At 31.9% G+C, this 13,658-nt stretch overlaps 4 protein-coding genes across 4 annotated transcripts; 2 read left to right on the plus strand and 2 right to left on the minus strand.

Annotated features, from left to right (window-relative positions):
* The first annotated feature begins 99 nt into the window (after positions 1-99).
* On the plus strand, positions 100-3,846 carry LOC144473961 (nucleolar MIF4G domain-containing protein 1). Its single transcript, XM_078188320.1, has 9 exons — positions 100-745; positions 822-1,218; positions 1,329-1,828; positions 1,898-2,182; positions 2,253-2,440; positions 2,519-2,694; positions 2,783-3,135; positions 3,203-3,334; positions 3,423-3,846. Exons 2-9 carry the CDS (start codon positions 828-830, stop codon positions 3,711-3,713), a joined length of 2,316 nt encoding a protein of 771 aa, XP_078044446.1. The 5' UTR covers positions 100-745; positions 822-827; the 3' UTR covers positions 3,714-3,846.
* Positions 3,843-5,393, minus strand: LOC144473964 (lysozyme). Its single transcript, XM_078188323.1, has 4 exons — positions 5,113-5,393; positions 4,298-4,492; positions 4,142-4,215; positions 3,843-4,069 (listed from the first exon to the last, which is right to left on the minus strand). Exons 1-4 carry the CDS (start codon positions 5,165-5,167, stop codon positions 3,932-3,934), a joined length of 462 nt encoding a protein of 153 aa, XP_078044449.1. The 5' UTR covers positions 5,168-5,393; the 3' UTR covers positions 3,843-3,931.
* Positions 5,394-6,447: 1,054 nt separating this feature from the next.
* Eef1beta (elongation factor 1-beta) lies at positions 6,448-8,859 on the minus strand. Its single transcript, XM_078189047.1, has 3 exons — positions 8,690-8,859; positions 7,775-8,199; positions 6,448-7,694 (listed from the first exon to the last, which is right to left on the minus strand). The coding sequence occupies exons 1-3, from the start codon at positions 8,767-8,769 to the stop codon at positions 7,540-7,542; spliced, it is 660 nt and encodes a 219-aa protein (XP_078045173.1). The 5' UTR covers positions 8,770-8,859; the 3' UTR covers positions 6,448-7,539.
* An 800-nt stretch (positions 8,860-9,659) lies between these two features.
* Positions 9,660-13,422, plus strand: Nd-75 (NADH dehydrogenase (ubiquinone) 75 kDa subunit). Its single transcript, XM_078189251.1, has 12 exons — positions 9,660-9,808; positions 10,018-10,212; positions 10,373-10,480; positions 10,578-10,943; positions 11,028-11,249; positions 11,329-11,464; positions 11,602-11,954; positions 12,062-12,247; positions 12,422-12,611; positions 12,689-12,864; positions 12,935-13,069; positions 13,137-13,422. Exons 2-12 carry the CDS (start codon positions 10,054-10,056, stop codon positions 13,284-13,286), a joined length of 2,181 nt encoding a protein of 726 aa, XP_078045377.1. The 5' UTR covers positions 9,660-9,808; positions 10,018-10,053; the 3' UTR covers positions 13,287-13,422.
* Positions 13,423-13,658: the final 236 nt, after the last annotated feature.

Below are 13,658 nucleotides of genomic sequence, written 5' to 3' on the forward strand. Positions count from 1 at the left end.
AAAGGAATATAGATCATATGTAAATGCATATATCGACGGTTAAAATAGTGTGTTCACCCCACTCTACAACTCAAAAGTTAACCATCGAAATGAATGCCTGTTTTCCTATACGAATGTTATTGCATATACGTGAGGTTAAAAATATGTTCATATACGCACGAATGTACAAAAATTGCAATTACAATTCTGTACATTATACATTGTACATGTTATTATATACATAGTGGCATTCAATTGTTTTATATCCTTGAATTTATATGATACTTTAATAATTATTTATATTGATTCTATTTAAATCATTCAACAAACACAACATGTCGTTCAGATCATTAACACATTAAGCTTGACGATTTCGTCACATGTAGCATCACAAATTTATTACCGGTGAATTTATAAGCACCTATGTATACATATACATATATGGATGTCCATATGTATCAATAAATGAAATTCTAATGTAAAAGATCAAAATTATTACTATATATATATATAATAACAATATAATTCTATTTTATATTCAACATCATTGAATCTGATAATGCGGTACATACATAGATGCTTTTTTTCAAAGTAGAGTTATGTATTTATACATTCCAATCTGTAATACTAAGCTTCTTCGTGAATCGCAATGAATGGAAAAGAAACGTGATGGGGATGGGGACGAAAGTGTGCAAACATATATGTTCAACTGTGTCCAACCAAACATGAGACATTGCATTACAGAGGGCTCTTACATTCGTCGACGGTAATAAATGTTATATTTTGTAAGGTTAAGTATTTTTCTTGAATGTTTACAAAAGTCAGTGTTCCATATTTTCTAGTAAAAGATGGGTTCATTTAAACGCTCGACAGTAAAACATAAATCAAAAGTAGCAGAGAAATCACGAAAACAAATTCGTAAAGAGCTTAGGAAACAGAAAAAAGTTAATAGAGCGAATTACTTCAAAAAACGAAATGAGTCGCATGCTGAGGGAGAACATGCTGTGGAACGTGTACATAGTGACAATATTAAAATTAACAAAGACTTACATACAAAAGCTTTAAAGAGAAAGAAAGAACAAGAATTTGAACGGAGAAAAAAAAATCAGAAGGATGAATTTCTTAGAAAAGCAAACGAGAAGGAAGATGTTGTTATTAGAAAGTTGGAGAAGCAACTGAAATTGAATAAAAAGAAAAAAACAAGAATACCCAAATCTTTTGAAATGGATGGTTTAGACGGTATCCTTTTTATTATAAATTTGATGTTTGAATTTATTTTATAGCACGTTTGTCATTTAACATTTAAAATGTTATTATCAGTTATATAAATGTCCTTAATGTATGTGTAGATGTTCTGGATTTTTGCTTACAGAAAGATAGGAAGGGTATCATGGAAGCAGAAAAGGAACTTATAGAGAATGAGTTTAATAATCACTTTAAAAATGATTTATCTGTAGTTCTTGGCGAAAGTGACATGGAAACGACTGAGGAAAAAGACGAGAAAAATTTAGATAAGACAAATAATTTTGAAGACATAAGCAAGCATGATTTAGGGGATAGTGATCCAGAAATGTGCAAAACTAGGAAAGTAGAATGTAGTGCTAAACAAAATAGAACATATGATAATAATGACAATGTGGATCATGGTTCTTGGGAAGATATCTATGGAAGGAAAAGAAATAGCGAAGGTCAAGTTATACATGAGTCTGGTACACGTAAATACCATGTAGCACAAGCAAGTATAGATAGCATAAATAAAGACGATGAAAAATTGATTTCTTTAAGAAGGAAATTGAAAGGCTATATGAATAGGGTAGCAGAAAATAATATGCATACTATAGCTAATCAGGTAACTATATATCATGATAGAATTGTCTGAATTACAACTCTATTTTTTAATGTGATCTATTTATTGCAGATAGAGGAAATGTATATGACTAATAGCCGCAACAATATGAATTATTTGTTGACAAATTTAATATTTGAAGCTGTAATTGCAGATATACTTACTCCAACTCGTTTAGTTTGTGAATATATGATGTTAATTGCTATTTTACATGCTAACATTGGGGTTGAAATTGGTGCACATTTTTTGGAAAAACTAGTAAAGAAGTTTGTTGAAATAATAGATACCCCACAAATTGTAGAAAATAAAACATTGGATAATGTGATTTTGATGATTTCACATTTATATAATTTTAAGGTACAGTGATTTCAGAGAAATAAGCATTGTTTACAAACTTTAATAAACAATTTTTTCAAATTTAATGCAGGTTTATGGACATAGGCTCCTTTATCAGATACTTAATAAACTGACAACCAAATTCGGAGAGAAAGAAATTGATTTGATATTACTTATTTTGAGAACAGTAGGTTTTGTACTGAGAAAAGATGATCCAATTGCTTTAAAAGAATTTATACAAAATTTGCAGCAAATAGCTAGTTGTAACAACGAGCAGAGGTAAGTTTTGTATTCCTTATCGAAATTAAATTGAAACCTGTAAAAATGTTTAATTTAAAACATGTTTTTACTGTACAGTTCAAGAGTTAGATTTATGTTAGACGTATTGTTAGCAATAAAAAATAATAATGTCAGTAAAATACCACAATATGATCCTTCACATGTGGACCATTTGAAGAAAGTTGTGAAAACTATAATACGTAAAGGAAACTCTATAACGCAATTCAATGTTACTTTGGAAGATCTGCTACATGGTGAATGAGATTAATTTTTCTTCATTTGTAGTGCTTGTAATATGTTAAAGAAAAACTAAGAATTCATATTTTATTGACGTTTATGTAGCTGATGAAAATGGAAAATGGTGGATCGTCGGTTCCGCCTGGGTTGGATCAAACAATACAGCTAATCACGAAGTAGTAAAAATTCAAGATAAATTTCGTTTCGGTAAAAAACTACTTGACTTAGCAGAGAAACAACGAATGAACACTGATACAAGAAGAAATATATTTTGTGTTCTTATGACGGCCGAAGATTATGTAGATGCTTTTGAGAATCTTCATCATCTCGGCTTAAAAGATCAACAAGAAGAGGAAATTATACATGTTTTAATGCATTGTTGTTTGCAAGAAAATAAGTTTAACCCTTACTATGCTGTATTAGCACAAAAATTATGCGAATATAACCGAAAGTATCAGGTATGGTATTAGAATTTTTTTTATAGAATATATGTTACATGTATGTAAATTGCTAACAATATTTCAGCTCACAATACAGTATACTTTTTGGGATAAACTGAAAACTCTAACTACATACGGATCGAAGCAGTTAAGCAATCTGGCCCGATTTTTGACTTATTTAATCATTGAAAAGTGTCTGGCCATATCAGTTTTAAAAGTAAATATGATGCATTATATACATTATAATCTTAAATTGTTCTATAATAAGTTTTACATGTTTTCATTAATTTTATTTCTGACTACAGGTTATTGAATTCACGGAATTAGATAGATACACTATGCAACTTGTTAGACAAATTATATTAGGTATCCTTTTAGATAAAAATGAGCAAGCATGTTTACAAGTATTCGAAAGAATATCTGTGTCTCCACAATTACAAACTTTTAGAGAAAGCTTACGCTTATTTATAAATTATTTTCTAATAAGGAATATAAATACATCTGTCGCGTTAGGCGAAAAGGAACTAACTTTAAAAAAGAGAGCTGACTTGGTCGATAGAATTATAAGTTCGCATGGAATGAAACTGAAATTTTAATATAGCTAAAATAAAACACATTTTTTCATATAAAGCAGTTAATTATTGTAGTTCATTAGGAAACATTTTCATGTTTTGTATGCTTACGCGTACGCATTTAAATTTATGAGTACTCCTTTAATTCCAATATCAAACGTTATATTGTCCTTTATTAAGCTAGTATACAATTTTTTGTAAAGTAATCATGATTTTATAATGCAGCCATTATATTTTGTTGTTTATACGTTATAGGTTGCCATGCAACGTTTATATGTATCTTCGTATTTAGCATTCAAAGCAGAGCTACATCCGTAACCGCCTAATCGATGAATACGAAGAAAGTCATCGCAATTGATATTGCCGTCCCCATTGCAATCCTACAAATGGAAAAAAACAGTTAATACGAAATATATGGGAACGCGCGTAGATATTTATTTTGGGAAAATTACCTGAGCAAATTTTTCCATATAGCCTTGTACTGCACGAGCTGCACAATATGGATCGTTTACGCATTGTAGGTAGCCTGAAAAAAACAGAATAGACTTCGTATACAATTTTGTCTTGCACAATGCAGAATATATACTAATGTAGATATAATATATTACCGTCGCCAGTCTGTCCAGGAGCATTTTCAATATTCGGTTTACCCGCATCGGACCAATAGGCCCATGTTATACGGAACGGTCCACAAACAGATTCGTCACAACCAATTGTAACGTTACACCCTGAGGCAGCTTCGCATATACATCCGAAGCAAGTTTTCGATATTGTTAGAGCTTCCGTCATCGTATCGTGATGCCCTAAATAGGAAATGATAGATTATTACATCTTTATTCTCTATCGCATCGCTAACACTATTGAACAATGGACGATAACAACACCAGCAAACGGGGTAAAAGGGATACAGAACAAAGAAAAATCATAAGGCAATTTAAAAAAAAATGAATCTGAACTAAAATATTTCCTAAACTAATAATATGTCAATATACATTACGCGTCCACCCACGAGAAAAATCAAAACATCAAAATGTGCCCTTTTGGAAACTATTCCAACTTATGATCTCATAGTAATAATAACAAGGTTCACAAATTAAGGTGGCATATATATAATATTGTATATTCATATTACAAGCCTCTTTTCACAATTAAATCAAATAACAATCGAAGTTCGTAGATTTAATAATTACGCAAATAGAATTTTCTTTTTAGTTATAACTATAATGTTATAGAAAATTGCTTTGATAACAATGTGATCGAATTGAATGGTGTAAGGATTAAACAACGGAATGTATATTTATTTATTTAATATTCCATGGGTGGATTGGTTATCATAGAAAATAATTACTGGAAGATTTATTAATGTAAAACATAGTGAAACTTATTCTTTTTTATATATAAATATTAATAGTCGTTCACTTACCAAAAAGTAGACATAAATTCAAAAATATCATCAGAATCGGCATGTTCGGCGTCATAATTGCTAGTTGTGTAGGCACTTGATCTTCCTTAGAATTTTGAAGTATCCTTGGTACGCGTATTTGGGAATTCCCTTGCAATACTTGAAACGATACTCACGCGATACTCCGTCCTTTCGTTCTTTTATATACAAAAGAGTTGTAGCGGATACGGCAAGTGGGCGGTGAACGTATGTTCACGGCTGCAAAAGTGGGGACTTCGACAAAGGTCAGTGGCAAGGTCTGCGATCTGTTGAGAAAGATCGTCTCTGAAAAACGAAGACTCGCACCTTTTGGAATTCAAGTTATCGCGGCGTTAACGTCTACAAATAAAAATCAAACTCAAACTGGTATCCATTTACCTGTACACAAGCATCTGAATCAATTTCAACGAAGTATCAAATTTCAAATCTGTAGAAAAGATACTAATATCTGCTTGAGCTTGTTTTTTTCTTTTTCTTTGCAATAAACTGAAGAGTTATATCTGTAGATAGTGTACGCTCCTATTTTAAGAGTCATCCGAGAACCGTATAATGGAATTCCCGACGTTTGCGTCTTCAGATGATTATCTCAAAGTTGTAATCATCGTGCGCGACACATACGATTTACAATACAGCAGAAAACCGAAAGAAAAGAGGAACCTAGAAAAAAAATTACTTAACATTGTATATTGTCATGAAGAAAGAAAATGATTCATTCCTTTGTAACAGGTATCGAACAGGTATACTTTACACCCTCTTCGGCGCAATGTAAGCGTAATATTTTACTCATACTCGTACCGGAGTAAAATCGGAGAAGCCATGCCGAAACCGGATTTTAGTTTTAAACAAGGTACATTAAAGGCCAATGGATCGATGACTTTTCAGGTCAGAATCTGAAATGTACTATAAATGTACGCGGCTTTTGTTAGAAGACTAGTGACGTGTTTATACAGAGTGAAGCATAATTTAATTGGAACGGCTTCGATAACAACACAAGTAGCTACTATATGCTGCGTTATTTAAAGTGGACTTACAGTAATCATGCGTATAGTAATAATTTCATATCGTTTGTATTTTATGATATTTCATGATTGTTTTAATTTTATCGAACAAAAATTAAATCTTGTTTCGTAACAAAAGTTACAGATAACAGTAAAGAGAATTTAAGTAGTCACTAAATAGATCACAGTAATATAATAATAAATATAATGATGTATCATTCTATTTAAAAAAATTTGTTTAAAATTTCGTAAATTTTGAACCTATCTCGATAGAGAAAAACTAATTACATCAAATGGTATGTCCTTAGAAATCATTCAATTCTTATTTAAAATATTTTTTAATAAAATCATTAATTATACATAAATAATATATTATTATTTATAATTATACGTAAATCACTTTTGCAAAAATAAATACATGTACTTAGCGCATTTTGTGGCCAAGATGAAATATTTCATTCGGGCATTTATTTAAAAAATTGTATTTCCACAATGGGATTATTATTGGTTATTAAATAAATAACAAACGTATATACATGTAATAAGTTACTGAGTAACGTAATGATAGATTTAAGTTCAGATGTATTCATTCTATTATAGTATGGAACTCTTAGCGATCGATTTCCCATCTTGTGCGAATTTAATTTTTTCCTCCTTGAGTAGTCTCTGATTCACGTATGCAACTGGTTCCCTTGCGTTTGCTGTATATTTGTTCCTCTGATTATGATATGAATTTTTGTATTAGCAACTTATACTACAATTCGGCTTGCAGTATATATAATACAAAATGATTAATATAAGAGGACATTCTGTTTGCAATGACGTGAAATAACGAGATAGGAAATTTTTTTTTAATATCTTCCAAGTGTATAGAATATTATAAATTGTCATTATCACTATTTTAATTAGCTTCTAGAATGCCATTGCAAGAATAGATTATGAACAGGGAGAAAACATAAAAGAATACAAAGTATAATAAAAGGTACTGTTGCAAAATAAAATTGATTGAACCTGTATCACTGTTACAAATCTGAAATTAGGTGTTAAAGTCCTGATAATCATGCATTTAGCACTCTTGAATGCAGATTACTTATAAATATTAATTATTACAAATTCATACTATCATTAATATATATAGTACTAAATATTAAATTGTTACAAGAAATATACATTTATACTTGATTTTGAAACATAAAAGGAATACATAACCTTGACATAGGCATCTTTTGTAATCTATTGCAATCGTAAGGTAATAGAACTTAAATGAATACTCTGTTTAAAGCTTTGTTAATATATTACCATTGAAGTTGCATTAGTAATTCTTCAGGATCATCCAATAACAAATTATATATAGAAACAATGGTTATTATTTATTAAGTTTATATTAAAAGTAACGGACACAAACAGTCATTTATATTTTGTTGAATGACTCAATGTCGACAGATTGAACTAGATCCACAAAACTTTCTATTTGTTCTAGCAATAAGTCCACGGACACTTTGTCATCTTCTATGACACACATTATTCTGAACTTAGATATACCATAACCCACAGCAACTAGTTTGGCTGAAAACATACAATTAGCATAAAATACAATACAAGAAAAGTGTCACATAACAGAATCTGAACAAGGATTATTAACTTACATGCACCCCAAATTAATCCATCCATCTCTATAGATCTAACTGATTTCTCCATTGCTTTCATATCTGTGTCATCACCCCATGGTTTTACATCCAATACAAGACTAGATTTAGCAATTAGAGCTGGCTTTTTAGATTTCTTTTCTGCATAGGCTTTTAATCTTTCTTCTCTCAGTCTAGCAGCTTCTGCATCTTCTTCTTCATCAGAACCGAACAGATCTACGTCATCATCATCTTCGGTCTTTGCTACTGCTGGTGGATTAACATTATCGTTACTTAAGAGTGTAGGTGCTTTTTTTTCTCCAGGAAGTGTCTCTAAGTCATACGATTTGATATGGTTGTACCATCGTAAAACATGAGGATTCGAAGATGTTGGAGTCTTTCCTAGAGCTTCTAACACTGCTACATCGGCCTGAGTAGGTTGCCACCTTAAAAAAAAATGTTTGTATTCCGTACATTAAATAATTATAAAATTTTTACTGTTCATAAAATGTTCGATCCTTCTATAAAAAATATTTGAAAAACTATGCTACACTATGCAGACAATAAAATAGAAACAATATATAATCGTAAGACCACAATATTAACGTTTCATTTAATGATAAATGTAAAATAATTCACGTCGTAATTACACATATGGATCGATACTTTTTGTAGGAGTACAAAGACTATTTAAAAATGTAAAGACTTCATTTAACAAGAGATGCGAATAAAGTATATACAATCACAAGTATTACGCATAAAACGTTATGACTATAACATGTCAAGTGACATTAAGATAATTCTATTCAAGAATTTCCTCTTTTAGATTTTTACATAGGAGGGAAAGAAAAGGAAGATTTGCGGCTCTTATAAGATGCCGACAAGTGGAACACGTGTACCGCGATAAAGATTTTGCAATGATAAAAGCAAACTTACCCTTCGATATAACTACGATCTGCTAAATAAGAATTTAAATCCTTGACACCCTTATCTGTCTTAAGATCACCAACAGCCATCGCGAAAATTCAAATAAAGATAGTGTTTAATAGAAGCCGACAGCAATGAAGTACTCTCTACCTGCTCACCGGAAGAGAAAGCTGTATGCAGTGAAAAACTTGACGATTCGTTGCTTCGATGCAAGATGACGTCATTCCGGTAAATTACTCTTGGCAAATAAAAAGTAACTACACATACATTTATAGTGATTATTTCTATACAGTAGAAATTACGACTAATATTTAATTCTATTGCAATTCAATAAGATATAACTGTTCAAAATCTAAATTCGTTGCTAATTCATTCTTATTAAATATTATGTATATTTTTATTTCTTTCACTAAGGCACATATACATACGCCCAAATATGTTCCATTACTTCCTACCCAATATTGCATATTGCGCATTGTAGTTAATAATAATTAGTTTATATTATTTCATTTATTGGTTTTGCTATGAAACGTATCTAGGAAGAAAAGTCTCTGTCTCTTATATATCATATCAATTTTCAAAATCTATGAAATCGTAATTGATTTGCTTGTTAAATTTTTCAGAAACTTTAACAAAGTCTAAAATGAACTAAACTATATATATCTATATGAAAAATTTAAAGAATTAGTATTTATGGAAAGTAGCCTAGTCACCTACACATACATACTACTTACATATGTATGTGCATGCGTATGAATTTTATGTGTATCTATCTACCAAGCTGGTTTAAAATACACGCGCACGATCATTTGCGCTTTTTTTATGCTTATAAGAAGATATTGCGAAATGCATACTATTTTAACTAGGTAGAATGTAATCTATATACCTGAAGAGCAGTTTCTGACGTATTATTTTACGTAGACAAATAATTATATTCACGAGATTAATTTACATCTGGCAAAGTTACCGGGAGGTGTGTTCAAAATTTAGATGTTCGGTAACAATATAGCTTTAGCGACTGTGCGAAATTAAATGCATCAGAGTCCAATTTCGGAATATTCTTATTATCCGTTTGCTGTAGGCATTCCTTTACGTCTGTAAGGAATCTGGGAGACGAGAGATCATTTGGTAATTTTTGGCTATATAAACTTCATTTTATTTATCTAAAACTTACGACCAACTTTATGTTAAGTGAATGTGCATAATAAAGTTTACTGTGTTTCGTTCTGTTTGTGTTAATAATGGAGAAGCACAAGCTTTTTCGTCGATGTTGAATTAGGTTATCAAACTCTATTCGTTGAACGTAGTTTCAATTATGACTCTTTCTTACATAACAGTGTGACATCGACTCGTAAAGGGTAATTGGAGCCAAAATGTTGAGGCTCTCAGTAATAAGGTTGTCTACAGGATTACCAAATGGTAGGCCCTTTGCTGTGGGATTACATACATCCTCCAAGCTACAACAAGAATTGGTAGAGGTGTTCATCGATGACAAACCCGTTCACGTCCCACCTGGGACAACTGTCTTGCAGGTAAAACTTGAATTTTTGTCATCATTTGAAAAACTTAGGCTAATTTTGATAATTTCTCGCAATTTTGTTTTCATAATTTAACCATTTATTAAATCTTGTTACACTAAAATCATCCCATGACATTTTACTACATTTATTTCAATATCATTGTATTTCTTAGGCAGCTGCAAAAGTGGGAGTTGAAATTCCTAGATTTTGTTATCATGAACGTTTAGCTGTAGCTGGAAATTGTAGGATGTGTCTTGTAGAAATTGAAAAGCAGGTCAAGGTACTTATTATTTTTATAACTTCAATGAGATTTTTGGTATAAGTTGTAAGAATAAATAATAATTACATCTTATATTCTTTTATATACATGTATACAGCCTGTTGCTGCTTGTGCCATGCCTGTGATGAAAGGCTGGAGAGTAAAAACAAATTCTGATTTAACTCGTAAAGCTCGAGAAGGTGTTATGGAGTTCTTGTTAGTAAATCATCCATTGGATTGCCCAATCTGTGATCAGGGAGGTGAATGTGATTTACAGGATCAAAGTATGGCATTTGGTAGTGACCGGAGCCGATTCGTTGACATTGATTACAGTGGCAAAAGAGCAGTAGAAGACAAAGATATTGGACCCCTGGTAAAAACAGTTATGACACGTTGTATCCATTGTACAAGGTGTATACGTTTTGCATCTGAAGTAGCTGGTATCGATGATTTGGGAACTACTGGGCGTGGAAATGATATGCAAGTATGTTCGATATTTCTAATTACTTCAAACGTATCTTAATGTTTTTAAAATTTATGTTCGTATATTTCAAATTATGTCAAACAGGTTGGAACTTATGTAGAAAAAATGTTCCTTTCTGAATTATCTGGTAACATCATTGACTTATGTCCAGTTGGAGCATTAACCAGTAAACCATATGCTTTTGTTGCTCGACCGTGGGAGACTCGTTCTACAGACAGCATTGATGTTCTTGATGCTGTTGGTAGTAATATAGTTGTAACACATCGAACGAATGAAGTTCTTAGGATTCTACCACGAGTGAATGAAGTTAGTGTCGTTATTAATAATAACTGCTTGATACGGATTTTGTATGATCCTTAAGTACAGTGACATATCTACTCTGTAGGAAATAAATGAAGAGTGGATTTCGGACAAAGCACGATTCTCTTGTGACGGACTTAAGCGCCAGAGACTTATTACTCCCATGATGAAAATAAATGGAAAATTGGAAGCTATAGAATGGGAAGATGCTCTTGTAGAAAGTATATCGTAGTTATACTTTAAACGTAGTTATACCTTTAAAGTAACGTTACATATGCATATGTATACAGTACACTTACAATTGAAAGTTTCTACTGTTTGTTGTACATTCTAATTCCAAGCACACACTGTTTTTCAGTCGCTCGAAATGTACATGGAGTAGCTGTCAATAAATGTGCAGCAATCGCTGGAAAATTGGCGGATGCCGAGTCTCTTGTAGCACTAAAAGATCTAGTGAACAGACTTGGCGGTGAAACTCTCGCAACAGAACAAACATTTCCACAAGAGGGTTCAGGTATAGATATAAGAAGTAGTTACTTGTTAAATAATTCAATTCTTGCGATTGAGGATGCTGATGTGGTATTGTTAATCGGAACAAATCCGAGATATGAAGCACCATTGGTAAATACACGTTTGAGGAAGGGATACCTTCATGGTGAACAAACTATTGCACTAATAGGCCCAAAGGTAGATTTGACGTACGACTACGAGGTAATTTTTACCCTGGATATGTTTTCCATATTACATATTTTTTACTTAGAAAATAAATTGTCTCATTTTTATTGTCTAAAAATTTATCAATTTAATTTACATTTTAGCATTTAGGCCAATCGGCAGACGTTGTAACACAATTGAAAAATGGTACTCATCCATTTTCTAATACTTTAAAAGCTGCTAAAAAGCCTCTAGTTATTTTAGGCGTTGAGCAGTTAACTAGAAAAGATGGAGTAAACATTCTTTCTGAAACACAGTCGCTTGCACAAGTTTTGGGAGAAAACTCGAATGTAAGATTTCATCTTGCAATAAGTAAATACATACTACATCAAGCACTTGATATGATCCTTGGAAATTCCGAATGATTTAGATAGAATTTTTCGATATTTCACAATTACTATACATAACTATTAACGCCATGGCAATACATTGCGTTGTATTAATCTTTTTTCACTTGTTCATAGGCTCCTGAAGGTTGGAAAGTATTAAATATACTTCATACGAATGCGTCGCAAGTGGCTGCATTAGATGTAGGTTATTCATCAACTATAGAAAACGTTAAACAGGCACAGCCAAAAATTCTTTTCCTATTGGGTGCAGACGATTCAAATATAAAAAAAGAAGACTTTCCAAATACATTCATCGTATATATTGGTATATGCGAGAGTATATTTATTATTTTTCTATCGTTGATCTTAAAATATAATTTACGTTTATCTGACTTATTTCAGGAAGTCACGGCGATGAAGGAGCTTCGATGGCCGACGTTATACTTCCTGGTGCAGCATATACTGAAAAGGTTGCAACATACGTAAACACAGAAGGACGTGCTCAAGAAACTTGTGCTGCTATTACACCACCGGGAATGGCACGGCCAGACTGGAAGATTATACGGGCTCTGTCTGAGGTAACTTTTGCTCAAGTTTGATATACTCAAAACTTCTCCAAAATGTTAAATCAATCGAATGTCTTGGCAGGTATGCGGTGTTTGTTTGCCTTATGACAACTTGATGCAGCTCCGTTGTAGACTAGAAGAAGTCGCACCCCACTTAGTCAGATATGGCAACATAGAACCAGCTAATTATTTTTCCCAAGCTTTACAATTATCGAAGGTATTTAAACTATAAATTAAACACAATCCAACGATTCAGTGAAAACTAATGCATTTTATATATGTAGGAATCTAAAGGATCTCTATCTTCGAAACCAGTCGAGATTAAACAGAAAACGTTGGATCAGTTCTTCATGACAGATGCAGTGTCTCGTGCTTCTCCCACAATGGCTAAATGTGTACAAGCAGTTATCAAACAACGGGAGAGCACCGTGTAGATGATTAATCGTTGCATGTAAATAGAAAATAGGAATTTGTGCTATGGTAGATGTCCAATAGTACAAAAGAATACATTTCAAACATGATTCTTTTGTTAGAGACACATGAGAAATAAAATTCCCCTTTGTAATTACATATTACGTTCAACTACGCGGTACTCATTAATTTAGCCGAATACAACAATACCTGTTACTTCATATTTATCATTCATTCATTTGGCAATTTCATCATCATGAAAAATAAGTTAATACATATATACATAATGTTATCAACCAAATGTATGAGAAATGCTACAGAAAGATAATTTAATAAAATAGAAATTTAATGAAAGAGACTACAAGTACTATATCTAGAACATTTCAAATTTACCG

Source organism: Augochlora pura, chromosome 8 (genome assembly GCF_028453695.1).
Source record: "Augochlora pura isolate Apur16 chromosome 8, APUR_v2.2.1, whole genome shotgun sequence".
Taxonomy (NCBI): Eukaryota; Metazoa; Arthropoda; class Insecta; order Hymenoptera; family Halictidae; genus Augochlora; species Augochlora pura.